Source organism: Engraulis encrasicolus, chromosome 1 (genome assembly GCF_034702125.1).
Source record: "Engraulis encrasicolus isolate BLACKSEA-1 chromosome 1, IST_EnEncr_1.0, whole genome shotgun sequence".
Classification (NCBI taxonomy): Eukaryota; Metazoa; Chordata; class Actinopteri; order Clupeiformes; family Engraulidae; genus Engraulis; species Engraulis encrasicolus.
In genome coordinates this window covers 26037955-26065930 of record NC_085857.1, presented here as the reverse complement: position 1 = coordinate 26065930, position 27976 = coordinate 26037955, and the positions used below count along the sequence as shown (strand labels likewise).

At 44.1% G+C, this 27976-nt stretch overlaps 1 protein-coding gene across 2 annotated transcripts; it reads left to right on the top strand.

Annotated features, from left to right (window-relative positions):
* The first annotated feature begins 38 nt into the window (after positions 1–38).
* LOC134449389 (uncharacterized) lies at positions 39–27608 on the top strand. Of its 2 annotated transcripts, none has more exons than XM_063199305.1 (19): positions 39–418; positions 663–776; positions 1322–1440; positions 2415–2568; positions 5307–5419; positions 6635–8660; positions 10271–10392; positions 11480–11788; positions 12827–12986; positions 13424–13548; positions 14273–14378; positions 15961–16083; positions 17808–17980; positions 20073–20170; positions 24783–24910; positions 25563–25743; positions 26571–26799; positions 27175–27247; positions 27472–27608. In XM_063199305.1, the coding sequence occupies exons 1-19, from the start codon at positions 40–42 to the stop codon at positions 27528–27530; spliced, it is 4791 nt and encodes a 1596-aa protein (XP_063055375.1). In that variant the 5' UTR covers position 39; the 3' UTR covers positions 27531–27608. The 2 variants fall into 2 exon arrangements, with proteins under 2 accessions (XP_063055375.1, XP_063055366.1); XM_063199296.1 differs by having other exon boundaries at positions 615–776.
* Positions 27609–27976: the final 368 nt, after the last annotated feature.

The following is a 27976-nucleotide window of genomic DNA, read 5'->3' as shown; positions in this document are numbered from 1 at the left end:
GGTGCGCCAACCTAGATGTCAGAAAAACATCGACTGGAGATGTCTTGCGTGCGGGCAACAAAAATAGTTGTCACATTACTGTTTTTATGTGGTTTCATCCCTACAACGCTTTTCGCTCTTCAAACTCGGAGCACGTTGCTGGCTGGAAATTTCACAGCAGGTGATGTTTTAGAGATTCGTATCCAACAAGCCACCGAAATGAACACAGAGGGCAGAAAGAACGACACAGTGGGACAAGTAATATCCCCACACCAGATCAAGCACACCGATAGTTTAAAACAGAGCCGACCTTCAGAACAAAGACATTTAGAAGACTCGGGTAAAATGCGCGTGCAATCAAGATCTTGGATCAGACCGCGAGGAACGATGACGCACAGAAAAAGATCACTCGACAGCGATTACCAGTCAGACTTCACAGGTGAGCAACGTGATGCTTTCGTCTACATTTCAAAGGCATAGACCCAAAACCGATATTGGAAGTCTTGGTTTGTCTAAAAAAAAAGACTTTTGCTGAAAAAATGGTGAGCACTGAAGCATATGCCACTGTTTCCAATATTGTGGTATAAATTGGTCTGTAATTCAACCAAATGTGCTTTTAAAAATGTGTTTTTAAGGACATGATAACGCGAAGAAAGCGTTTGTTTACTCTCCAACTGGCCCAGATGTACAAACCGGGGACAAGTGGCAGTCCATGAGACCGACAGTTGAATGCGCTGGCACCGCGATGACGCTCACCGCTCAGGGAAGAGGTTACACGAATCTGCTGGTAGACCGAGGTAGGTCACGTTGACCGTTAACAGTTTAGGTCATGGGTGGGGAAACCTTTTCATTCGAGGGACCACTTCAAATTTTATAAAGTCCTCCAAGGGCCACAGGCCTATGAACACAAACCAGGATTTTCCCCATCAGTTCAGGCCTATAATGATGGCAAGGCAGCCTTTACAACACACCCCATCTTCACTAGATCCCTTGAAAAAAAAATGACATCCTCTGCTATGTGGCAGCGGGGCAGTACTGCAAGTAATAATGACTCCTGTCAATTAGGCCCACACCTTAATTTAAACCCAAGCCTTTGTTTATGAATCTGGGTGTTCTCTTTCAATATGTACAGTCCATTTGTTCATTCAAAAAAGAAATACATTGTTTGAAGTTTTACTTCAATGTTAAAGCTGTAGGTTAAAAAACCCTGCTTTAGAAAACCTCCTGGTCCTTCTCAGCCTCGTAGATGTATGCATCTCCTAACATCACAAATTGTAATATGTGTGATATGTACTCTATATAATGTGCATCTGCTGTCAATATGTAATTTTGACCATTTTAGAGGGCTCGCCGCCCTTGTCTCTCTTCCACTTGCCACCCCACTGTGGCTACAACATGAAGTACACATGGAGGGATCTCACCCTGAAGGTGCCCTATGATGGATGCTACATCGTCCAGGAGGTAGGCAGATACTAGCCTGATTATCATTGACTTTCAAATCTCTGCGAGACTTGGTCTGACCAAGAGCATAACAATTTACAGTTCCCAAATGGCATGATTGACCCGCCTCCCTTGGTTTGCTACTGGTTGTTTGCTCCCAAAGTGTGAGGAGTCCCCCGATTTTTTGAGAGATCAGAAACAATATTTACATTGCTCTTGGCCTGACTAGAAGCAGTGCAAAAGGTGTTGCGTCACTGTAGTATAGGCAGATACAGCCGTTCACAATGAATGATGCAAATCAACTTGAGATGAATGCTGGCAATGCGATCCCGATATGATCCGATTTTTCACAACTACGGTATGGGTCCAGCCCACTTACAATGAATTTGATTGCATGTGGCCCCGGGACCAGAATGAGGTTGACACCCCTGGTCTAGGAGATGAGAGGATAAAACAGTACCCCCGCCCTCCAAGGCTGTCCAGATGTTTTTATTTCTTTCTTTATTCATATTCATTCATTAACAAATCAAACAAATGTTTCATCTCTTGACCACATAAATGTCCCCTCACACATGATCACTCCACAGCACACAATTGAACACTGCACACTGACACTGCACACAACGAAATTGCATTCATGTCTCACCCGTGCAAGGGGGCAACCCCCAATGGCGCCCCAAGGGAGCAGTGCGGCGGGACGGTACCATGCTCAGGGTACCTCAGTCATGGAGGAGGATGGGGGAGAGCACTGGTTAATTACTCTCCCGACGCACTGCTCCCTCGGGGCGCCATTGTGCGCTGCCCCCTTGCACGGGTGAGGCATAAATGCAATTTCATTGTGTGCAGTGTGCAATGTTCACTTGTGTGCTGTGGAGTGCTGTGTCACATTGACAATGGTAGTTGGAGTTTCCCAATGTGTCTTTCACTTCACTTCACATCATGTTAACCTTGACCTTGTTGCATGATCATGTTGACCTTGACCTTGTTCTCTCCAGAATGGTCAATACGTGCTTCCTCTGTTGTGGAGGGGCAGCCCAGTGAAGATCTCTTGCCCGGTGGCCTCCATCCCTGACCTCCTCTGCTCCCCAGCTGGGATGGTGCTGAAGATCACCGGAGCGAAGGATGGAGAACAGACGCTGAAGGCCAAAGGTATAGAGCTGTGTGTTTTTTTTCGTTCTCTCTCTCTCTCTCTCTCTCTCTCTCTCTCTCTCTCTCTCTCTCTCTCTCTCTCTCTCTCTCTCTCTCTCTCTCAATTAGTGGTAAGCATGTTTCAGGATGGACAGCAGACGCTGAAAGGCAAAGCTATGGGGGTGCGAGTGTCTGTCTCTGCCTTGCCCTCGCTCGCTCACTCTCACTCTCACTCAATGCTAAAAGTGCGGGGTAGTTCAGTCAGAATGATTCAGTGGGTCCACAGAAGGCATGTGTGTTTTGGGTGGAGGCCTTGGTGTCTAGGCCTATCTGTCTCATTCTCACACGCAGACACACACCTTCTCAGACTTTGTTTGCTGAATACGAGGTGCAAAGTTTTCCATGGTGGTTTCCCAAGGGTTATTCAAGGTTTTCCTAATTATTATGTAAGGTTTTCCATGGCGATTTTCTCTGTTGTTTGGAAATGGTGTTAACTAATGGGGCCCAGAGCCTTACAGAGGGGAGAGTTACGCGATTGGAGGACCAGGAATTAAATGACAGCTCCGCCTTTCAGCGAGATAAGGGTGTTCCTAAAGCGGCTGTCTTTCCATAGACTCAACATAGAACCACCACATTAACAGCCAAAAATAAGGACTAACGAACTATATTGCGGGGTAATCACCACAAATATATAAACCATCAACTGTCTCGGTGGTGATAATCCCAACAGTTTTACCATCTGTGATGTTAATCTGAAGTTATTACTACGAACAGCAAGTCTTGTCATATTCCCTGCATTGCATCGCATTGCATTTGCTGTGTGCTACGCCCACTACTAGGAACTAACACTCGCAACGCTGAGCAGTACTGAGAAGCTAAAACAGCTAATTTTGCTAATGAGGAAGTCGGCCTAAGCACACAGTGGAGATTGCCCGACTCTCCCCTCTGTATGGCTCTGGTGTTAACTAATGGGGCCCAGAGCACCTGCTTGAGATTGGCTCTTCTAGAACCCTAGCACGTTTGCAGGATATTCTAGAAGGCAGATGAATAGCGTAAGTACATGTCTGTTCACCTCTTCATGTGATGCGGCGTACAGGACTATTTAACCTTTGACCCTTCACATGTTTTTGTCTTCTCGAGGCCCCTGATGAGGGTCTTGGTCCATTACTTAACGAACACAAGGACAGAACACACACACACACACACACACACACACACACACACACACACACACACACACACACACACACACACACACACACACACACACACACACACACACACACACACACGGAACATATAGGGTGTAATGGTTACACACACATGCGCGCGCATGCACACACACACACACACACACAAATTATATGCACATGTTGAACATGAAGGCCATTTTAGAGTTCTATACACATGCCTGTTGATTTCAGCACACACACAAACACACCAGTTGAGGCAAACAGTCGCGCATTCCAAATCCTTCACATGCCACAGCTAGCTCACTCATTCACCTGCTTTCAATCTCACACGGTCTGCATCCATTTTTGTCTCATTTAGTGATTAATAGCAGAGGAAAAACAAAGGGGGTGAAAAAGAATATCAATGCATCTTTAATCTGTATCATGTGCATTGACACATGTTGAGTAGTGGTGGAACTACTGCACATAGGGCCCTAGGGAAAAAGACTGATGCCCTCCCCACCCCCAAGCCAGCCAAGGTCGTAACAACTCGGCCACCACCTCCAACATGGGCCCAGGTGCTATTGCCCTGCTCAGCTCCCTATAGATCCCCCCCCTGGTGCTGGAGCATCTGGGAGCAATACTATGACCCAGACACTGCTGGAAAGGTCCCTGCTGTGTGTGTGTGTGCGTGCACACACATGAACATGAACTTGAACTTGCATACACACACACATGCCTACCTACCTGTGGGTACACACTCAAAGCATAATAGAGGGGGCCAGAACATGTCTGACAGGAGTAGTCCCCTACTACTCGGCAACATAATCTCAACAATGTATGTTGTCTCCTCTTTCGTTACTATCAGGCCAGACTCTTTACATGGTGTGTGTGTGTGTGTGTGTGTGTGTGTGTGTGTGTGTGTGTGTGTGTGTGTGTGTGTGTGTGTGTGTGTGTGTGTGTGTGTGTGTGTGTGTGTGTGTGTGTGTGTGTGTGTGTGTGTGTGTGTGTGTGTGTGTGTGTGTGTGTGAACTCTACTGTACTTAATAATACAAAAAACTGACTAACCCTTCTTTGCATCTGAACTTGTTTTGTATATATCCTGTGCACTTTGTATCTGTTAGTGATGTTGGCTATGATGGTTTACAAGTCACTTTGGTTATAAAGCGTCTGCCAAATGCAATGTAATAATGTAATATAATATCCACTGAGATAAAAGTCAATGTTTTTTTTAACCCATTGATGCCTAAAGCACTTGCAATAACGCCTGCTGAATGCCTAAGCCCTTGTTGGGAAAGTTGCCCTCAACCTATAAAAACCTAAATATCTCAGCTTCTGATCAACATAAAAACTTGACATAAGTTGCATATAAACCATAAGACCCTCATCGTGCATTAGAATACGTTCATTCAGCTGTAACATACCCCAACATTTTTTTTAAAGCTAAAGTCTCATGAGCCTGAATGCAGCGTATATGTCACTTCAGGCACCGAAGGTCAAACAACATATACGAGTCATCATGCATCAATGGGTTAAACTTGTCTTGTGTACTTGTGTCCCCTGATGTGAATCCTCTGTCTGTCTCAGTGGGGGATCAGCAGGTGACCCTGGTGTCTGCCACGTGTGCGCATCACATGGAGTCGTCTCCTGAGGAACCGGTCTACTTCATCCCTTACACAGCACCCTGTGTCACTATGAAGGTAATGGTGATTATTAAAATGAATGTGATGACGACGTTTATCGGTAATGATAGTTATTACATTTCATTACACTATTATTATTTACACTATAATTATTTATTATTGGCTGATGCGTTTAACCAAAATGACTTGGTTACCTACAGGGTATTGGTTACAGTCCCTGGAGCAGTACAGGGTTACAGGCCTTGCTCAAGGCCACCTCAGCCATGGAGTGTGGTAGGAAGTGGAATGGTAGGATTTGATTGAACCGATAACCCTTTGATCTTCAACCCATCTCTTAAACCAGAAGGCCACAGCTGCTTATTATTTTATTTTGATGAACAATTTCTGGCAGGAGAGTATTATCTTAGTATTAATGGGACAATAATGGATGAATGAAGGTTAAATGAAAGAAAAGGTGCTTTAAGAATTGTAGATAGGATGGGCAAGATTTTTTTTCCAATTGTAAATAAGATGGGCAAGAAGGAGCCATCTCATGCTGATAATCTAGATCAAAGCACCCTCTGCTGGTTGAGTAATAGATTGCAGCCTTCTCTGAAGTGCAGACCAGAGGAAATATGTCATCCACAGAGTGCCTTAATCAGATAATGAAAAAATACCAATAATCATAACAAAATGTATAACAACATGATCTTTATTATTTCAGCATTTGGAAGGATTGTGTCTTGATTCTACCCTCTAAGTGTGAAATGGAGGTTTGAAATAAAAGGGGGAGGTTTACAGATGGAAGGCATTGACAATGACCCGTGTTAAAATTACGAGAGTTTGTGTAAAGAGTCTTTGATCGTTTATTCTGCTTGGACGGATGCATGGAATGCTACCCTGTTGAGCAAAAACATGTGTTTCTGTCTGACTGTGTTCATACCATGGGTTGAATTGGTTATGTGGAGAACTTTGTGTATTGACAGTGGAGTGGAGTTACATATTTAATTAAAACATGCAACATTTCGATCACCCTCGATCATCATTATATATATATAATATATATATATATTATTTTGGGAAATGGTGTCTGTTACAGAATAATGTCAAGTATGGACATCCACCTCAAGTACAAATGGATTCTAAATGGTAAACTTGTAGTAAATAGTTTTGTACAGGGGACTTGCAGGCATTGCAGACTTTGCAGCATCTCAGTACAGTTCAGTGTACATGTGACTTCCCACTGCCTTCTCCTCTTGCCCATCTCTGATGATGTCATAATGTTTATTTCAGGATGGCCAGAGCATAATCACCGTTGTCGTCGGGGCAACAGAGTTCACTATGGCCTGCCCAGTCCCCATGGCAGCCTTGCATTTGTCTCCACCATCATCTTCCACGAACAATCCAGATGTGCAGCAGGAAACTCAACCTCTTCCATCAAAAGTGACATCACCACCACCACCAGTGGCACAATCGCCTCAGTTGCATAGCTTCCCCTCAGATCCGGCTCTTGTGTCAATCCCCGCTCATCACATACCTCTCCTCAATCCAGACTTCCACTGGAACTTGAGGGGAGTCAGCCACTCGGGGAGTCAGCCACTGCCAGTTGTGCCCACACAACCTTCAACCCCAGAGGAGGTCACGACCTCTCCACCAGCTCTTGGTTCCCATCATCCCATGTGGCTCCACTTTCTCCCTCACCCCGGATCTCAGTCTCACTCTTCTGACCCTGCGCCTTCAAATTCTGACCATGGAGTTGAGGTGCCCTTCCCATACCATCACATGGGGATACAGTTCCCCCATCACCCTCCTACCTCACCTCCACACCATCAGAAGCCGGCTCCGGTTCCAGTTCCAGAACCTGGTTCCCAAACCAAAGTTCCTGTTCCGGAATCTGGTTCACAGTCACAAGTTCCTTTGGGTCTCCCTACCGGGTATCATGGTATCATGATGCCCTTCCTCTATCCATATATGGGCGAGCAAAAGCCTGTACATCCTGATGCCGAACAAACTACTGGAACTCCCCCAGTTGCCCCTTCACCTCCTCAGAAACCAGGTCCAGCTCCTAGTGCACAGTCAGAGTCAAAACTTCCGCCGGGTCTCCCAATGGGGCCTCACGGTCTCCTCATGCCCTACATGTTACCTGTTGACTCCCAACAGATCTCTTCCAAGCAACCATACGTTGGTCCAGTACAATACCCAAACTACCTCATGAATTTCCCTTATGGGCCCTACTGGGACCACCAGAAGACTGTTCCAACTGCTCCTCCTACCACTACCACCACCACCCCTACTCCCACAACACCACCTCCCAAAATACTGGGGCCTCCCGGTGTCCGTCCACCCAATCAGCAACAAACTCACGACTGGTATTACTATTTACATCCCAATCTCGTACAGCCCCCAGCAGTGCCACCAATAGTCATGGACACCTCCCCCGTTCCCGGTCCACATCAACCACCCAAGCAGCTGCCCTTTGACCCCTCCAAGCACCCCTACTACATGCATCCACATTTACCATTCCACCAGCAACCCCAGCAACCTGCTCCAACCCCTCCACCCACAGAACCTACCAAGGTCCAGGACCCAGTCCAGCCCGGGAACCCTTTCCTGCATTGGCTACAACAGTACCACCAGCAACCTGTGCAGAAACCTGTAGCACCACCTCCACCCACAGAACCTACCAAGGTCCAGGAGCCAATGATGCCTCCTGGCAAGCCTGCTCAACCGCCAAGTAAAACGGATGGGCAGCTACCACAAAGTCCCTTCATCGTTTACTGGCCAGATATACCATTCACAGTAGCGCCACCAGAGCGTAGACTCACCACCCCGACCGCAGCCACTGTATCCATTGACACTTTGGAGAAACAACCAGTTGCTGCACCGGTTCCCTCACCCGGCGGACACCAGCAGAGTCCGATGTTGTATTATCCTCCGTTTCAAGCACCGTTTCCCGTGCCAGTGTGTCCGCCCAATTCAGCCCTAACGTGTACTGGTTACCCTTACACACAACCTACTACCGGAGCACCACAGATGACGACGACTGCTGCTGATGGGGGTCAGTCATTGATTTGGGGTCCACCTGAGATGGTGTCACCCATCGACAGTGGCAAGCCACAGCTACCACAACCACCAATTGCACCCCCAACCAGTCCGGCGACACCGAGGTTTGAGCCTCCCAAAGGCGCGGATGCTGAGGTATTGCTCCCCACGCCTGGTGCACCGGTGCCGGCGAAAGTTTCTCCAACGCTCTCTTGCGAGGCCGACTTTATGGTAGTTTTGTTGCCCAACGCCGATAAGGACTCCGTCCACGTTAAAGGTGGGTAATATTTGATTGCCATTTTCAGTTGAGATTGGAAAATATTACGCACAGCCTCGCCTCAGTCAAGGTGTAGGACAATGTGGGTGACGTGTTGTGCCTATTAAGTTGATTAATTAAAAATCTTCACATGGCCACATATTTTGTTTAAATTATATTAATTGATGGGGGACTTGGATTTATTAGTTACAATCCAGTGCAACATAATCCAAAAAAAAATTGTTTTACCTTTCAAATTCATGTTGGCTGCATGCCTGATTTAAAATTTAAGTCAGCTGATTGAATTGGACAGGTAAAAACCAGGTCATTTGGATGGAAGAGAATACCAGAATAGCCAGGAAAGCCAGGAACATCATTTCTGACCCCACGCACCCAGCACACCATCTGTTCACACTCCTTCCATCAGGGAAAAGATACAGCAGCATCCCATGCAACACCACACGTTTTAGGGACCGCACCTACCCACAAGCCATCCGCTACTTGAACATGCACTAGCACTTTACAGCCAATCCACTGCCTGGCCTTCTACCTCTGCCTACCTTGCACTATGTATTGTATTATGTCTTATTGCGCAATGTTTATTTGTATGCGTAATTCCCTGTTTATTTATGGCCCCTCTTGTTTTCTTGTCTTTGTCTTAGCTTTATGTATTTGTGTTGTTAAATTTGCGAGCAAACCAAAGACATTCCTAGCAACTTTATGTTATACTGTTGATTTGGCCATAATAAACTTGAACTTGAACTTGGAATATGTGACACTACTAGATTGTAACTTATGAGTGTAGGTTGCCCATCACTAATTATAGCACACTATGATTCCTGATGAACTCTGCTACAATTGCCTGGATGAATGATAATCTTCAGGCATTTGTGCTTTTCGATACGATGCCTTTTGATCCTGTGACATGTGATTTGGTATTTGATATTGCGGCTTCTGTCGTGCAGAGCTCCGAACCAGCTGTCTGCCTGTGTAGTGGTGGTGGTGGTGGTGGTGGTGGTGGTGGTAGTAGAACTTTATTGTCCCCATGGGGCAATTGTGTTTGCAGTCCAAACACTGGCAACAAGCATGAGACACAGACGGGCATAACAGAGAGCAACAGACAAACAAAACAAAAACAAGCGTGCGTTTCTCGACAGTGTCGTTGCTAACCAAGTTAGCAGCTTCTTTGGTTGCAATGCAATTTCCCATTGGCAACCTACTTTAGTTGCTAACTGGTTAGCAACGATGCTTTCGAGAAATGGGGTCCAGAACTGCACAAACCTGCACACACTCCAAAGCTGATGACTAGGTTAACACTTCAACTCGTTTAGTCGTTTAGTGTCCTCTGCCCCTCCTGCGTAGAAATGCAGACAGTTGAGATAAATCAGTTCCTCATTTGTAGATGATTATGATTTATTAATGTTACTTACAAATCATATATATTACTTAACCATTTATAGTGGGTGGATATTATCAAGTGCTACCTATGATTTCAGGGCCAGCTGGGTATTGGTGCCCTATACCCCTCCTCAGTGCTTTTAATATTAAAACGTGTTATAATATTTAATATTATAAAGTGTTAAGTTGATACTGTACCGTTTGATTTGTTTCTGTAATTTCTCTTTGTGTAGAGCTGAGGAGCAGCTGGGTACCGGTCTCGTCCGCCCCCCTCAGCTGCCAGTATGAGCTCCGCACAGCTCCCAGCGGCGTGGTGCTCTCCACCCCACTCCCTGCCTGCCACTCTCGGCAACCTGTGAGTTTACACTGTGAGCTAGAGATGGGGTTTATGGCTCTTTAACGGGATCCGGATCTTAGTGGCTCGTTCCTTTCAAAGAGCCGTTCAAAAAACTGGCTCTTTTGGCTCTTTTTGATTATTTTTTTCAGTGTTTAGAATGTAATATTTTGACTCCACCTCAAGGCTATTTCGTCCAAACAACAACTGATTATTCTCCTGCTTCTAAAGACCGTTTTTTGCCACTCTTTGAGGGATCAATCATTTTTTTTTTAAAAAAGATTAAATTACTCTGGTCGAAGTCACATGCTTAAAATTAATGTAGTAAAAAAATAAGCTTTATTTAAGGGGTAAATGCATTAAAAAACACCAACGCGTTTCGGCACTGTGGCCTTCATCAGGGTGTTTAGACTTTGATATATATGGCATTAAAGTCATAGTAACTCATTTTAAACAGCAATGCCTTTTGCTTTGTAGGGCAGATTAGGGCCTCCGCACACCGACTCCGACACAGTGCAGAGCACTGCTCCGCAAAAGTTTGATTCCATTGGTTTCAATACAATCCCGCACACCGGAGCCATAGACATCGACTAGCGATTAGAGACGAGTTCTATTTTGTCTGAGCCGCCCATTGGCTATCCATGTTCTGCGGTGGTGAAATTGTGTGCGGGGGTCGGAATTTTGTCGGAAGTGAAAGTGCTCCGCAGTGATGTCGGAACCAATGTGCGGAGGCCCTTACAGTGTATTATGTTACTTTGGGTCAAATGTGTAACAATTGAGTGGCGCACATGGGCGTAGTTTATGGGGTGCATGGAGGGGACATGTATCCATCCATACCACTTCCGAGATTAGGAGTTCATAGCAACTATAATGTGAAAATACTTTTCCACTTTTCCAAACACTGTTGGTGACATGGCATGTGGTCTGCTCAGAGTATGTACGACAACCTGTGAATTTTGTAGGATTCTAGCTTAATGTTACTATGTCAAGGTCAACTTCTGCTGAACAGCTTCTTGGATATGGCCCCACCTCCTCCCCGTGTAGATGCTTATCGCGATGAATATTGTTTGTTTTGGTTTTTTTTTTGTTTATTTTCTCTCCTCTGCAGGAGGAGCCCTATGTCCTGTCGCTGCCACTCAAGTTCTGGGACCTCACGCTGGGTCGGTACCGCTTCATGGACCTCCGATGCCCGTTCATTGACGTCCTCCCCACGGCGAAACCCATGCCACCACCCACGGCTAAACCCATGCCACCGCCTACTATGGCGCCGCCCATCACCACCACTACAGCTAGTGGCCAGAAGACGGTCTTCCCTCCCGGGCCCCCTGGTGGCCAAGTGACGATTTTTCCACCTGTACCCACAACTGCAGGTGGTCAGAAGACTGTCTTCCCACCGATACCTACAAGCGGTGGCCAGGTAACACTCTTCCCACCCATACCCACCACTGCTGGTCATGCAATTATGCCCCAAGTGAAGCGTTATTAAGGTAAAAGCCTACTGTACAGCGTTTGGATAACCAGGTAACCCAGGTCCACCCATACCCATCCATACAAAAGAAAAGCAGACTCTCAAGCTTAACATTATCATTTTACTGATGATGGCCGACGGGCTGAAATGCGTCTGTGTTGGACATGTTGGTTCAGGCTTGGGAGTCTGGTTTTCTGTACTTAAAGTTAATAGTATTTTACTTGCTTTTTGGTAACACTTCATAATAAGGGATGCAGAAAAAGTACGAGACTTAATAAATAATTAACCAATGATGAACAAAACATTAACAAATGTTTTATTAATGCTTCATAAAATATCTACAATTAATATGTTCTAGATTTAAAAACCTTTTGACAGAGTATTTTTTATTTATTCACAAAAGAAGTATATGTTTGATAAGAAAACTCCGCTATAAACTTTTAACATCACAATTCCCACTCAGTAAATAATAAACTAATGATGAACAAATCATCAACAATTTGCTGTAAATAATTTGTAGATAAGTTTTTATAATGCTTTTTATGCATCCTTTATTATAAAGTGTTACCTTTTTGTAATCATTTGTAGGTGAGGGTGCCTGTTCCCTCTTAGAGCTAACATGCGTCCTTACGGCTAATATACTTACACTTTTTATTTAACTTTTGGTAACACTTTATTTTAGGGATACATCTATTAGCACTAATACATACAATGTGCTTGTATAAGTAACTTGTAAGGCATGTACAAAGCAAAATCAAACATTTGTTAGGCATGTATTCGAAAATGTCTTGTTCATGCACATTAAGGGATGTATTACCAATTTAACCTTAGTAAGGACCTAGTAGGCCTTAGCGTTTGCTTAGTACATGCCTTACAAGTTACTTATGCAGGGATTAACATTGTATGTATTAGTGCTTATAGATGTATCCCTAAAATAAGGTGTTATCTAACTTTTATTTCAAAACATACCATATTTTGTTTCCCCAGGTAACGCTCTTTCCACCCATGCCTACCACTGGAGGCCAGGTGACTCTCTACCCTCCCATCCCCACGGCGACGCCTCTCCCCAGGCCTGAGGTTCTCTGCTCCACAGAGCACATGACTGTAGCACTTCCACCTGGACCCTTGTCTGCGTTGGTGGTTAGAGGTAGGTGCAGCTATTGGTCATTAGTTGTAATTAGTTTTTTTCTTTATTTTAATATGTGGTGGTAGTGTAGTGGATATAGTGTAAGGATTTCCAAACATAGCTGGAAATAAAATAATAATAATAAATATTAAATGTATTACTTTCTCTTCTTTTTTGTACAAGTAATCTATAAGGACGTATAGATCGGAAAACAGACCTACAGCATTTCTTCGGCCAATTGTTCATTCAATTTGGCTAATATTCAAATCTCACATCTTCACATATTTTGAAGCATGAAATGATATCTGCCTCTGTTTGTCCATCTGACGAGGACTGATGAGCGAGTGAAAAATACCCTAATGCATTTTCAGAGGGCAATTTTCTGTAGAGATTTTTTTCAACTTGGATGACGGTTAAATGTTTTATCTTCATAACTTGCATTGTGTTTCTCCTTGTAGATTTGGAAGGAAATGAGGTGAGGGTGGAAAATGCCCCAGTGCACTGTGGGTATAAAGTCAGGGTGGGCAAGAGCGGCCATATCACAGTCATCCTGCCGTACAACACCTGCCACGTCAAGATCAAGGTTAGCATGCTAGTGTGTAAGTTGGCATGTTAGGAACATACACACCAACTTCCTAACATACCAACTTACTATGGGAATTTGGAAGTTGGGATTCTGACATTTTTTCCTGACATGCTATTTGCAATATTTTGTATATGTAAGATAATCGTTACATCGTTTGTTGAAGTATCTTAGATGGACGTAGGATACAGGTCACACTGTAAAAATACTGTTGATGCTGAACATTTCTCAAGTGTAGTAATATAATCTCTAATATTTTGTATACATAGGATAATCGTTACAGCATAGAGTTGAAGTATCAGCTCTTGCATAGAAGTAGGGGACAGGTCACGCTGTAGACTGTTACTGTTACTAATGAATGATACTGAACATGTCTAATATCTAGTTGGAAGCATAGCAGTTATCATGGAAAGCAACAGTACAAATTCCAGGGTGTTTTAATGTGTCTTCAAGTCAACAAATTGAAATATATTTTAGTTTTCAACTAATTTGCAACTTTTGTCTTTAATTTGCAACTAATTCCTCCCTACGCCTATACATAAACGTTTATTACAGTTTGAGAACAATAGATATGGATTCTAATGCTTTCGTATTACGAAGGTTAATCGATGCGCAGTTCAAGTGTCAGCTATTGAATGGTTGCATGGGACATGCCAGGTAATGATACTGAACACATTTAATGTTGAGTAATCTAATTTCTATTTGCAATATTTTGTACACGTAGGATAATCGTTGGAGCGTGGAGTTGAAGTATCAGCTGTTTGACGGCAGCAGAGGACGTGCCACACTATCATGTCCTCACGCCACCCCTCCCCCCACTCCAGGCCCTAGTAAGTCAACAGTCAGCAGCATTATACAGTATTGCTTTCATTGCACTTATATTAATTAACATTTCCATTTTTAGATTCATCCTAGCATGTCTATAAGAGGTCGGTCCATCTCTCAGTCCATCTGTCTTTCTGTCGGTCCATCTGAAACGCATTCTCTAAATTGTAATTCCCTCCTGTGTCCACAAGGCGTCAGAGTGCGTAGACGGACTCATCTTTGTCTGCCTGTTGGACTTGTTTTGAGAAACGTTTTCTTGGTTTTGGAGTTTCTCAGCCTGGGAAACCCCATGCAGCTTTGCACAATCGTTCCGATCTGAAAAGACAGCATGGCAACTACCCTGGCGTCCGTATCTCGAAAGCGTCTTTGCTAACGACGGTAGCAACGTCCTTCATAAGAGCGACTCAACTCTCTCTCGACAGCGACGCTCACCACTAAATCCAAGGGAATGGTAAGATGGTCTTAAGACTGTCTTAAGACGGTTAGCAACGACAAGAATCGAGAAACGGACCCCAGAGCAAAAGGAGCCTGAGCAAGGGAGCCAATCAGAGAGCAGCAATAATGTTTACTACTCCTACTTGACCAACCGAAGCTTGCAATTTGGACATATTCGTAGTCCATAGCCAATCATGTCAGTTGTATCTATTCAAAGATACATTCATGATGCCCAACGAACAGCCATGAGCAATTGTAAACCACAGCTTTCCTATGAGAAATTGCATAGTTTTTTTCGGCATTGGAGGATCTATGGAGTTAAAAGTTTTGCTTTGCTTAAAGGTACACTGTGCAGGAAATGGTCAAAAAAGGTACTGCAACTATGCTGATCATTGAAACTGGGTTGCCTATTGCCAAATTTGATCTTTTTGTGAAGGTTTACTAGGTAATAAACTAGTATGGCCCAAGTACAGTCATTTTTGCAGCTAAAAATGGCTATTTCTGGAAATTCAAAATGGCAGACCATGGAGAAGATCCCCCTTTTCATGTATGAAAAATGCAATTTTCACAGTCATAATGAATGCTTAGAATTTGATGCTGGTGGTAAGTATTCATGAAAAAGGTAACATTAGTGAATGAGTAGCATGGGTTCTGGAAATAAACAACTAAAAATCTCACACAGTGTCCCTTTAAGTCTTTTCACAAAAATGTATTAATTATTATGTGTAAATCTGTCTGTATTATTAAATGAATTGATAATTATTTAATAAATGAGTCTTGCTAAATGACGCTTGCTCTTTCTTTCTTTTATTCTGTCTTTCTTTCGTTCTTTCTTTCTTTCTTTCTTTCTTTCTCTCTCATCCTCCCCCCTCTCTCCCTCTCCCTGTCCCTCTCCCTCTCCCTGTCCCTCTCCCTGTCCCTCTCCACCCCCCCCTCTCTCTCGCTCCCTCTCCCTCTCTCTCTCTCTCTCTCTCTCTCTCTCTCTCTCTCTCCCTCCACCCCCCCCCCTCTCTCTCTCTCTCTCTCTCTCTCTCTCTCTCCTCTCTCTCTCTCTCTCTCTCTCTCTCCTCTCTCTCTCTCTCTCTCCTCTCTCTCTCTCTCTCTCTCTCTCTCTCTCTCTCTCTCTCTCTCTCTCTCTCTCTCTCTCTCTAGAGTGTGATGTCCCCAGTGATAGGCAGGTGGCCTGCTCCTCTGCGCCAGTGTCCCCATCGGAGTGCCACTATCTGGGCTGCTGCTACTCCCACCTGACCCACACCTGCTACTACCCCATGGATGGTGGGTTGATGTTGATGGAAAAAAAACTATATCACGATATGGATTACTTTATACTTTATAACGATATATATCACGATATAGCACAATTACATACGTTTTCAGTTATTCTCTTTATTTGCTCTTTTATTTTTTCATGTCGCAAAACAACCTTTCTTTAAAATGTATCTTTTTATTGTTATTTTTACAGTTACATTAACTTATAGTGTGTTATTGTGACAACATGGAATGTAATTAATTGATAGCAATTTTATCAGTTTTATACAATTGAATATCACAATATAAACGATATAGGAGAAAGGTCTCGATATACACTTTTATTTCACGATAACAATATATACCGTCATATTGCCCAGCCCTAACACACACAACCACACAGACACGCACTGCCACACGGGCACACATACAGGCACACGCATACATTCGCACACACACGGACACACACAATATGCATGACACAATAGACGCACATATCATATGAAACGGGCGCACACTGGAAGTAATGCACACAATTCACAGTCCAGACTCATGGAAAGTGTACCCATAATACACACACACACACACACACACACACACACACACACACACACACACACACACACACACACACACACACACACACACACACACACACACACACACAGTAATCAAGTAATGCATCTACCCGTGATTGTACCAATCAAGTAATGAGACAAGTGTTGTGCAGCACTTGATGCAAAAAGGCCAAGGAGGGCATCAATCAATAAGCCTCTCATTTTTCAAAAGGGAGGCTTGACAAAATTGATGCTGATTCATGACCCACATGCATATGATTTCACTTTGGGTGCAATCAGAATGAGATCTGGAACAGGGCAATGCTGCCCCTGCCGTGGCCAACCGGAAGGGCACTCGCCTGCCATGCGGCTGACCCGGGGTCTGGCTGTCCACCTCTCACACTGTCCTGTCAAATAAAGTCGTAAAAAGACAAAAAAAATCTTAAACAAAAAAAAGGATCATGACAATGCTGTATATGAGACAATTCCTGCGTTTATATGATGCATATAATTCGGAATTGACTGACTTTACATGCCGTTTTCAAAGTGGAATTAAGCTTTATTCTGAATTAAACACCTTTTAATTCAGAATTAAAGGAAAGATCAAAGTAAACTCGATGGAATTATTTAATTCCGAATTATTAATTTTGAATTAAAAAGGTCACGTATATGTAGCTTTTCATCTTATTGCGACAATCACAACTTGAAACTATTTTTCTCCTATTGTGTTTTGTATGTTTGTTCTGAAGTTGTGCTGCTCAGGGTTGGGTGGGTGTGGTGAAATGTGGTATTGAGATGTTTGAGGCAAACATCTTGTATTAGAGTAAGATACTTCAAGTTCGTGCATTTCCTGGATCCATGTGATGTCAGGTGAACGCCCCTTTAGGAGATATTCGGTTATGAGACCTTTGGAGTCCTACGGTTGAGAATGAATGGAGTTCCCTTGGCACTGTTGATGGCGGTAGTGCACATGTCATGCAAGTCGTCACCAAATGCCACAGAAAGACAAGAAGGAGGGGACAACGCCCCCTCAGGAGACCAAACTTGAGCACACTCCTTTGCCTTGGGTGGGCGGAGCTTGGGTTATCTTACTCTAATAGAAGATGTTTATGGTTTTTGTAATTCAAACCTCAAACAATTATTCTCCTCATCATCCATGTTGCTCCTCCTATCCTTTCCTTCTACATCTCCCAGAATGCACAGCTGACGGACATTTTGTCTTCACCATACCTTCCACCATCATGAGCCCACCCCTCAACCCCGCCATGCTTGTCGCCGGCGGCAACGCTTCATGCCCGCCTCTGTCGTCGACCAGTAGCTACGCCCTGTTCAAGATCCCGTTGGACGGCTGTGGCGCCCACAAATTCGTGAGTAGAGATTTCAAGGGGAATGCCGGCATGTTTGGAGCTCAATTCCATTGCTAAATATGGTTTCATGGCCTGATTGGCCATATGGCATACAGGGCATTTGCTCGGTGGATTCTTGATGATTTTGGCGTCCCCTCAATTGCTCTGTCTGCATTAGTCATCATGTCGCTACAGCAGTTCTCCGAGATGGTTATAAATTAAGCATTTTGTCAGCATTGTTGTGGTCAAAATGGCTCATACTAGATGACTATTTTTTGTCCCTGGCTTCATTGTCTCTCTCAATGCCTTGTGGACTGGTCTTGGATGAAAATACCCCGCATTACATTTTCTCCCAGACCAGCCCTGTATGGTAGACTATTATAAGTTGATGGAAAAAAGTAATCACTGGTTGAGTATGGTCAATTGAAAACAAATGAATTAGCTGGTTGAGTACTGTCGGTTGCCATAAAGAGCAAAGAAATCTGTACTACGTGGGCAGGGATATTGTGGTTTCAGCGAGCTTATCAAGGCATCCAAAAAGTGTATGAATGCAGACAAGATGGGGACAATGTGGAATTTCAATTTGTGTGTCAAACATTGGAGTTCGCCTTTAAAGCAAGATCTATTTAAAGTCTCAATGTTCATGAATCAGGTTTGGTTTGAGCAGGTCTCAAGAACGTTTGGAACAGAACTGAAAACGGGTTTCGTTAACGCGTCAATGTAGAAAACATTTTTTAAAAAGTTCAACTTGTGACAGGGCTCTACTTCATTAACACTGTTGTAGCCAAAAAAGTTAAAACTGCACCTCGCAAGTTTTGGAGCCATGTGTCAAAATGACAAAATTCCACTTCCAACTTTGTAGGCCACTCACTGAAATCTATTCTGCATTGGTGTAGCACAGCATCCCTCTACTGGGAGGCAAGCAGGAGGCAAGCAGGAGCCTGTCAGACAATGGAATCTCAGAGGGGTGTGTGTGCGTGCGTGCGTACACGCGCTTGCGTGTGTGTGTGTGCGCTTGCGTGCGTGTGTGTGTGCGCTTGCGTGCGCGCGTGTGTGTTGAATAGGCAGTTGCTCTTGCGTCATCTGACAGTGAGTTGCATCACCACGTTTCTGTGCTTGACATGGCTACAACTTGTATTCAGCAAGTAAGAAAAGTCCACCTCATTTGGCCCAGGCATTCACAGAATGAGCTGAATGAGGCTAATTTGAACATGTCTGGTGTTCAACAAGGTAGGGGAGGTAGTTAGTTTAATGGTGACCTTATTTAAAAGTGAAGTGGATGAATCGAAAGCAGTTCCTACCAAGGTTTTATTTGCCAGAGTTACACATATGCTGATGCTCACGCATGTACACGGACATATGCGCAAGTTCGCACACAGACACGCGTTCATTAAAATGCTATCCTTCAGTAATCCTTGAGGGTGTTCAGAATGTTCTGTTGACATGACATGTGACCGTGGTGGTGGACTGTGGACGACATGTAGATTACTGTCACTTTAAATAGCTGATTATATTTTGATATCATTGATCTATGTGATCATCATTTTATCTTCACATGATTATGAATGGTCTCTGATGAACAAACATTCCAAATTAATATAAATAGATATTCTATATTTCTACAATATGCAAATATGTACATATTATTCATGAGTAAATGACATTTTGAAATGAAGACAAATGAGGTTACTTAACCCATTTTAACCCAAGCCCTTTTTGGGAAAGGGTGCCCTCTCCCTATTAAATCCTAAATATCTCAGCATCTGAAGCATTTACAAACATGAAATAAGTTGCATTTAAAAGCTAGGACCCTCATTTTGCACTAGAATGTGTTCATTCAGGTCTAACATACCCACATTTGTGACAGAAAACCCTCAATTCTCAAGAACCTGAGTGCAGCGTTCATGCGTTTCCAGGCTACAATGGGTTTAAACTTAAAACATAAATATTAATAATTAATTCTCACCTTGCTCTAAATAAAATCAAGCAGCGTGTGGTAGGTGCCAGCACCTGGCCTGATTGCAAACATTTGAATAATTGTTTTTATGTTTTGATTGAACACTTCATATGAACAAACTCTTGAATATTAATGAATTGACTCCGCCCCCAACAGGAAGTGGGCCAGACGGTGATCTACATGGTTGAGATTCTCAACACGATCCAGACGGTCTCGCTCAACTACGGCACCATCACACGGGAGTCACCTGTGAGGTATGAACACACACACGCACACACACACACACACACACACACACACGCACACACACACACACACACACAGTGTCTCTGTCTACCTTTCTCATTCTCTGACATTCAGGCCTTAGAGAGAGACTTAAGCACACAAATATTCACACGCTTGCTTGCCCGCTTTCTCCATCTCTCCATCTCTGCTTTTCTTGCTGTTAACCCCCCATCCCTCTCGCTTTCTCTTTCTCTCTCGCGCGTGTCCCCTCTCGTGCTCTCTTGCGTGTGCCCTCGCTCTCTCTCTCGCTCTATCTTGTGCTCTCTCTCTCTTTCTTTCTTTCTTTCTTTCTTTCTTTCTTTCTTTCTTTCTTTCTTTCTTTCTTTCTTTCTTTCTTTCTTTCTTTCTTTCTTTCTTTCTTTCTCTCGCTCTCTATCTATCTATCGATCTGTCTCTGTCTCTCTGTCTCTGTCTCTGTCTCTCTCTCTCTCTCTCTCTCTCTCTCTCTCTCTCTCTCTCCTTTTTGGATGACCTTCTCTTGAACCCAAATCGATTAGTAATTATCCCAATCAGTTCCCATCTTTTTTCAGAACAAATAATCAGGCACATGTGCCACTTTCATCCACTAGAGTGCAGCGTAAAGCAAGATGGATTTGTCCCATTGCCAGTATTACATTTTGCCTACTTCCAGCACACAGTCTGACTGACTGACAATTCAGCTCCAGTTTCAGCGTTCAGTTTGAAAGCTACGCTATTTGTTTTCACTCTGCATATTTCAACCACAATTGTTTGCCAACAGCTTCTTCTTACAAACCACAGGCACAATCCCTTCCCCTGTTTCTGTTTATTTAGACGGTTGCCTCAAACACCCAGGGAAGGCAACAGGGGGGGGGGGAGGGGGCAAAGGGGCCCATGGAGAGTGGGGGGCCCAAAATTGTATCCTCATTACATTGTATGTATTGGGTTTGGGGCCCTTTCAGATGTCTTTGTCCCGGGCCCAACCAAAGCTGTTGGCAGCCCTGAAAACACCACAAAGTTCTTCCTGTGAGAGAAAATAAATTGGTTCAAAGCGCAAATGGCTGTGGTTTCCATGACACTGCCCAGCACCTCGACCTGCCCATCTGGTTCCGTTCACTAGGCACAGACGGTCTTGTAGTACCCCGAGGAATCACTGACTGACACAGTACACACGCTTGCAGGCAGGAAGGCACACACACACACACACACACACACACACACAGATGTGCGCTCTCTTGCTCCCTCTCCCTCTTGCAGTCTCTCACACTCTCACACTCTCACACTCTCACACACTCACACACTCTCACACACTCTCACACACTCTCACACACTCTCACACACACACACACACACACACACACACACACACACACACACACACACACACACACACACACACACACACACACACACAGGTGCAGGGAAAAACTGCAGGCTGCTGCCACCAACTCACATGTGTTTCTCTCGTGTGTTTTGAAAATCACATGTTTCTCTCCCGTATTGCACAATCCATCTGATCTGTGTTATGACAAAACGGTACTGTGCGACACAAGGTGCCTGTTGCCATGAAACAACAAGTCATGGATAATCAAACGAGGGCTTGCAGCATTCTTAGGCTGATTGCATAGTCAAGAAGGCAGAGAATGCGCGCACATCAGTGGCACAGGTGCAGGACAAAATAAAATAACTGAAGTAAATTAATAATGTCTGCAACACTGTTAGCACAACGTTTTTGTGCCATTAAAAAACGTTGTGCCATTAAATAACTGGGAGCATTAACAGTGTTGCAGACATTTATCTACTTCTGATTGCATAGTCCTCAGCGTTGGAAATTGTATTTGTGAGTGAGGTTGGAGGCAATTCAGTCTCTAATTTCATTTCAGTTTTGCAACATCAGTTTGGGCAGTCATGGGTAAGTGCTTAGGGCCTTAGGGTTGTCGGTTCGAGCCCATTCTGAGATCTTGGACCATTCTAATGGGGGCATGGTGGGTTTCTTTTTTCACCCAATCACCGAATAAATGTGTGTGGGGGGGCACGAGGAGTCAGGAAGTATTTTTTTATTTGACGGACGATCCAATTTTGTCTGCTTGTGCACAGGGCCTACAACAGTGGTTCTCCACCATTTTATACACTGTGTGCAGAATTATTAGGCAAACAAGTTTTCAATATCGTCCATTTTATGCATATTGTCTGACACCACCCTTTATGGACATGAACACCTATTGGATTTAAGCATTCCAGGTCATGCATATTGGTATAATAAGAGACGATGTGATCGAAGGAGCCCAATACCCTATATCAGGGCAAAATTAGTGTGCATAATTATTAGGCAATTTTGTTTTCCTCAGAAAATGAGCCACAAAAGAGATCTAACAAACTCTGTAAAGACTATGAACAATTTTGAAGTCTTCTAGAAGGGTGTGGCTGTCACATCCATCTAGTGCACCGTTACAAGCCATCAATGTCACATGACATGTGCCCACAAAGTAACTGCCAGATTGAGAAGAATTGAAGATGAAACTACCACAAAACTATTACCCTGCAGTGCTGTTATATTCCAGAACTGAAACCTACATCGAGTTTCCACAAGAACATTGTTTTCAGCACTCAGAGACATGGCCAAGGTAAAACAGGTGGAAACCTGAAGACCACTCAACAAGAAACTTAAGTCAAGACTGGGTCAAGAAATGTCTTTAGACAGTTTTTTCAATGGTTTTATGAACTAATGAAAGTGACTGTTAATGGACCAGGTTGATGAGCCTATGGCTAGATCAGTGATGTGCACACTCAGTTCAGTTCCCGAGTTCCACTCAAATACCAGCAGATTACTGCATAAATACCATTGTCTTCGTAAATGATGTGATTTTCTCCCTCTAAAAGATTCAGCCATGGGTTCATCCACCCTGTCTGTCAAGAGTCACTTTCCCAAGTCCATAATACCTTTGACAACTCTGTCCCCAGGTATTTTTGACCCAGTCTTGACTTAATTAACTTGTTGAATGGTTGTCTGGTGTCATCCCTTCTTACCTTGGCCATGTCTCTGAGCGCTCAATACCCTGTTCTTTTGGACACTCGGTGTTGGTTTCTGTTCTGGAATATGATAGGACTGCAGGGTAATGATTTTTTTGTAGTTTCACGTTAAATTCTTCTCAATCTTTGGCAGTGACATTTCTTAAGAGACTGATGACTTTCTAACGGTGCATCTGATAGTTCTGTGCGAACGTGACCAACATCTTGCTAATTTGAAGACAGCCACATCCCTCTAGAACACTTCAAAATTGTTTATAGACATTTCAGAGTTTGTTAGATCTGTTTTGTGGCCCATTTTCCCAGAAGAAAACAAATTTGCCTAATAATTATGCACACCTGATATAAGGTGTTGGGCACCTTCGACTACACCCCCATCTTATTATACAAATATGCATGGCCTGGAATGCTTAAATCCAATAGGTTTTCATGTTCATATAGATTGTTGTTGGAAAATATGCATAAAAAAGACAATATGGTCAAAAAACAAGTTTGCCTAATAATTCTGCACACAGTGTATGTGTCCTAGCATCTCTATAAGAGGGTGTGTCCGTCCGTCGGTCTGTCTGTCCGTCTGAAACCCATTCTTTCAATTGCAATTCCCTCCTGTGTCCACAAGGCGGCAATGCATAGACGGACACGTCTTTGTCTGCCTGTCGGACTTGTTTGAACAAACTCCCCCTTGACTTCATCAGCAGCCTTCCACCCCCCCCCCTTAGTTTTTGAAGATAAAATTGACTAATGCACCCCATCCACCCCCACCCCTCAGCTACAGGTATATCTCTCTCTTTGTCTGTAGAGCCCCCTGTTGAGAAATAACATGCTTATACAGGCCTGCACAAATCTCCACTGTTGCATAAAATGTAGGCCATGTTCTTCAACATAATTGGGTCAACTTAGTATGTATGTATGGATGGTAAGGATGGACAATGCGCCTCTTGAGGGAAGTCATGCTAAAAATAAAGTGGCACATTGTGCATTTGAACAGGTGGTAGGCAAATTCAATTCCCCCATGAAAATGTCTCTCAGCGAGCTACCAAATGTGTTGGCAAATCACATTTACATTTAATCATGTTGGTTACGTGTGGTTTGCGAACTGTATTGAGTCCAAAAGAAGTCCAGTCATGGATTTCACCAACATCCTCCATTTTGGATGTTGGCGACAGTTTATTTCCAACCTCTGATGTGAGAAATCACTGTTTCATTACATGGTGTGCGTGCGTGTGTCTGCGTGTGTCTGCGTGTGTCTGTGTGTGTCTGTGTGTGTCTGTGTGTGTCTGTGTGTGTGTGTGTGTGTGTGTGCGCGCGCGCGCGTGTGTGTAATTATAGTATCTGTGATATGAGTGCTTGTGTGTCAACACATGTCTGTTCAGTACTAATCTAAAGTTAGAATGACATGTATATAAAGCATGTCTAACTTGGGGTGTGTGTGTGCGTGTGTGTACTGCATATGTTTAACTTACAGTGCATATGCATCCGTGTGTGTGCACTGTCTGCGTGTGTAACTTGAAGTGTGTCTTCTGTGTGTGTTTAACTTTAAGTGTGTGTGTGTGTGTGTGTGCCTCCGTGTGTGTGTGTGTGTGTGTGTGTCCACAGGGTCCTGGTGGAGTGCAGGTTCCTGCCTGGCTCGGTGGTGAGTGTGGGCTACCTGGTGAAGAAGCCATCGCTCGGCCCCTCCATCCATGCACAGGGGGTCTTTGGAGTCCAGCTCAGGATCGCCAAAGGTGCTCCAAACCAACCCATAAACACTTTGTTTAGTTACGGATATTGTTGATATATCTATTTATTACTCTGCCACTGGTTGGGCAGGTTGAATTACTGTAATAATGGCACAATAATGTGCTAATAACATTACATTTATTTTGAAGCGCTTTTCCAAGCATCGAAGGACACTACAAAGATAATAGAACGACAGTTAATGGGGGCGCTGTGGCACAGCGCGCTAAGCCCCCCACATTTGGGCTTGCATGCCCACCCACGGGGACCCCGGTTCGAGTCCGGCCGGAGTCATTTCCCGATCCTCCCCTGTCTCTCTGTCCCATTTGCTTCCTGTCACCGTTTTCGACTGTCCTGTCAAATAAAGGCATAAAAGATGAAAAAAAATATTTAAAAAATAAATAAATAAAATAAAACGACAGTTAAAACAGGACCCAGTAAAAACACAAAACTCAGCCGTTTCACTGAAGATGCTCAGTGTGACTGGACTACATTTCTGAGTCTGGATTTCAACATATTTTATATGCGATGTGTCTCAAAAATGACTTGGCTGCCCTTTCGTTTCTTTTCTCTGTTTGTCTGTCTGGCTCTCGCTCTCTCGCTCTCTCGCTCTCTCGCCCTCCCCCTCTCTCTCTTCTGTTCTCCTCTCCCTCCTTCCAGACCCAGTCTACTCCTCCTACCACCCGCAGTACCACCTCCCCCTGCACCTCCTGTTGGGGAGGCCCCTGTACTTGGAGGTGCGACTCCTCAACCCCCCCGACCCCACCGTGGTGCTGCTGGTCCACTACTGCGTGGCCTACCCGCGATCCGCACAGGCGGCATGGGTCCTCATCTATGACGGGTGAGAGAGGGAGAGAAAGAAAGAAATTGATTGGGAAGTCTGTTGGAAGGAGGGTAGAGCACACACACATTAAAGGACCAGTTCAGTCAATTTCAACATGCAGTTGTAATGCTCACACTACCCTGGATTTTTTTTCGTCTTCTTCAACCGTTTCCGAGATCCTGGTCATTGTAGTGGGGGCAGCGCTTTGTTTACAGTTCAAAAAAACATTTTTATTTATTCCCAAAAACATCCAAAAGGTTATAAAACATCAACAGACAACTAGCAAACAGTGGTACCTTTTGGGAAAATATTTGGAGTAGGCCTATGTTATTTAAAAAAAAATGTAAACATACGCTGCCTCCATTAGAATTGCTCATATCTCGGAAAGGGCTGATCCGAAAAATGTGGCATCACCGAGTACTGACAAGTCAATGGTAGCGTGAGCAATACAACAGCATATTGAAATTGACTGAACTGGTCCTTTAATGAGACCTCATTTCATCAATAGATCCAGATATATACTGTAGATGCCGATAGTAGGTGCTGACTGGCCCGCCAAACGAGGTTGCCCGTTTTCCCCTCCGTTTCCTCTGCCTGCTGGGCAGGCCATGCGTTTTCCCCTCCGTATAGTCCGCCCGCTGATCGTACGATGGCAATCACTGCCAGTCGACACGTCTGGCCCAACCAGCGGGTGGAGGAAATGGAAGGGAAGGCCACCGGTATGCGAGTGTGAACGGGTGAATGTGAGTCATGCAATCTAAAACGCTTTGAGTGCTCGAAGGAGTGAAAAGACGCTATATAAATGCAGTCCATTTACCATTCACCAAAATGAAACACTATTCCAGGTGCCCTAACTCGCTGGACCCCGCGCCTGCCATCACCCCGACCCCTCCCCGTCCCGACGTCCCCCATCAGATGCGCCGGTTCACAGTCTCCGCCTTCCAGTTCCTGACCGATGGAGGCACCTCCATCAAGGGAGACGCTTCCATCAAGGGAGACGCTTCCATCAAGGGAGACGCTTCCATCAAGGGAGACGCGTCTGACTCTCCCGACTCCTCCCCTTCAGACGAAGAGGTAAGGAGTGTTGTCAAAGACGCTCTACATGAGATGAAAGACTTCCTAAGAAAGACATCCATGGAAAGGAACGGGGGCAATTTGCATTGCCAACTGCTAATGCCAACTTGTAGTGTGTACTTTCACATCTCCCACCATCTCCCAAAAAGAGCCGTGCAACTTGGTTCACATAATGGATGCTAGGTTGGGTGTTAACGGTTTTTCCGCTAATATGTTAGAAGTACAGATTTTATTTAGTCTCTCTGTGTGTCTGTGAGAGAACATGTGTGCGCACAACTTGCTTCACTTCTAGTGCTAGTTTTACTCACTCGCTGTTTTTTCCCTACAAGGATTGATTTTGTGTGTGCGTGTCGGTCTGTCTGTCTGTCCATCCAGATCTACTTCATGTGCTCTACAGAGATCTGCTCTCCTTCAGATGGCCCATGTGTGGAAGGTTGCTTCGGTGCTGGTGAGTCACTTTCTCAAGCTTTCATATGTCACTCTTGTACTCTCTCTCTCTCTCGTACTCACTCACTCTCTTACTCACTCTCACACTCACACTCGCACTCACATTTGCGTGTAATGTGCATTGCATTCTTTCTCCGTCTCTACAGTATTGAGCTACTCTGCAGTGCCAATTAAGTGTAATGTAATGTACACTAAAGCTGCTTTTGTTTTGTTGTTTGTTTTCAGACTCGTCTAAAGACCATTCTAAAGGGCAGCAGCGGCTGGACTGGACAGGCTCTCATTAGGCCACAAGGACTCTCTGATTGGACAAGACCGGACTCGCACTGCCCCACATTTACTAATAAACTTTTCTCTGAAGAGGACACTTGCCTCATGTCCTTTCCTTTTCCTTTGCTTGTTTTCTGTTTAAATGCCCATTACACTGATCAATTATGGGATAATACAATTATATTATGCACAGTGGTTACACTGGGTATGTACAAAGTAAAATACTGAATTACTGTCTATTTATACAGAAAAAAATAATCGACTGAAGTGTGATGTATCTAACTGATTTCCTAAAGATTATTGAACATGCTATAGTTTACTGGTGGTGGAGTAATTTGATACCAGTGCAAAGCAGGATAGATCTCAATACCTGAGGCTGTGGAACCTGTTGAGAAACACTAATGTACAGTAAGAACATTGCAACAGAGCGTGTGCAATTGTAGGATTAATTTTGAACACATTA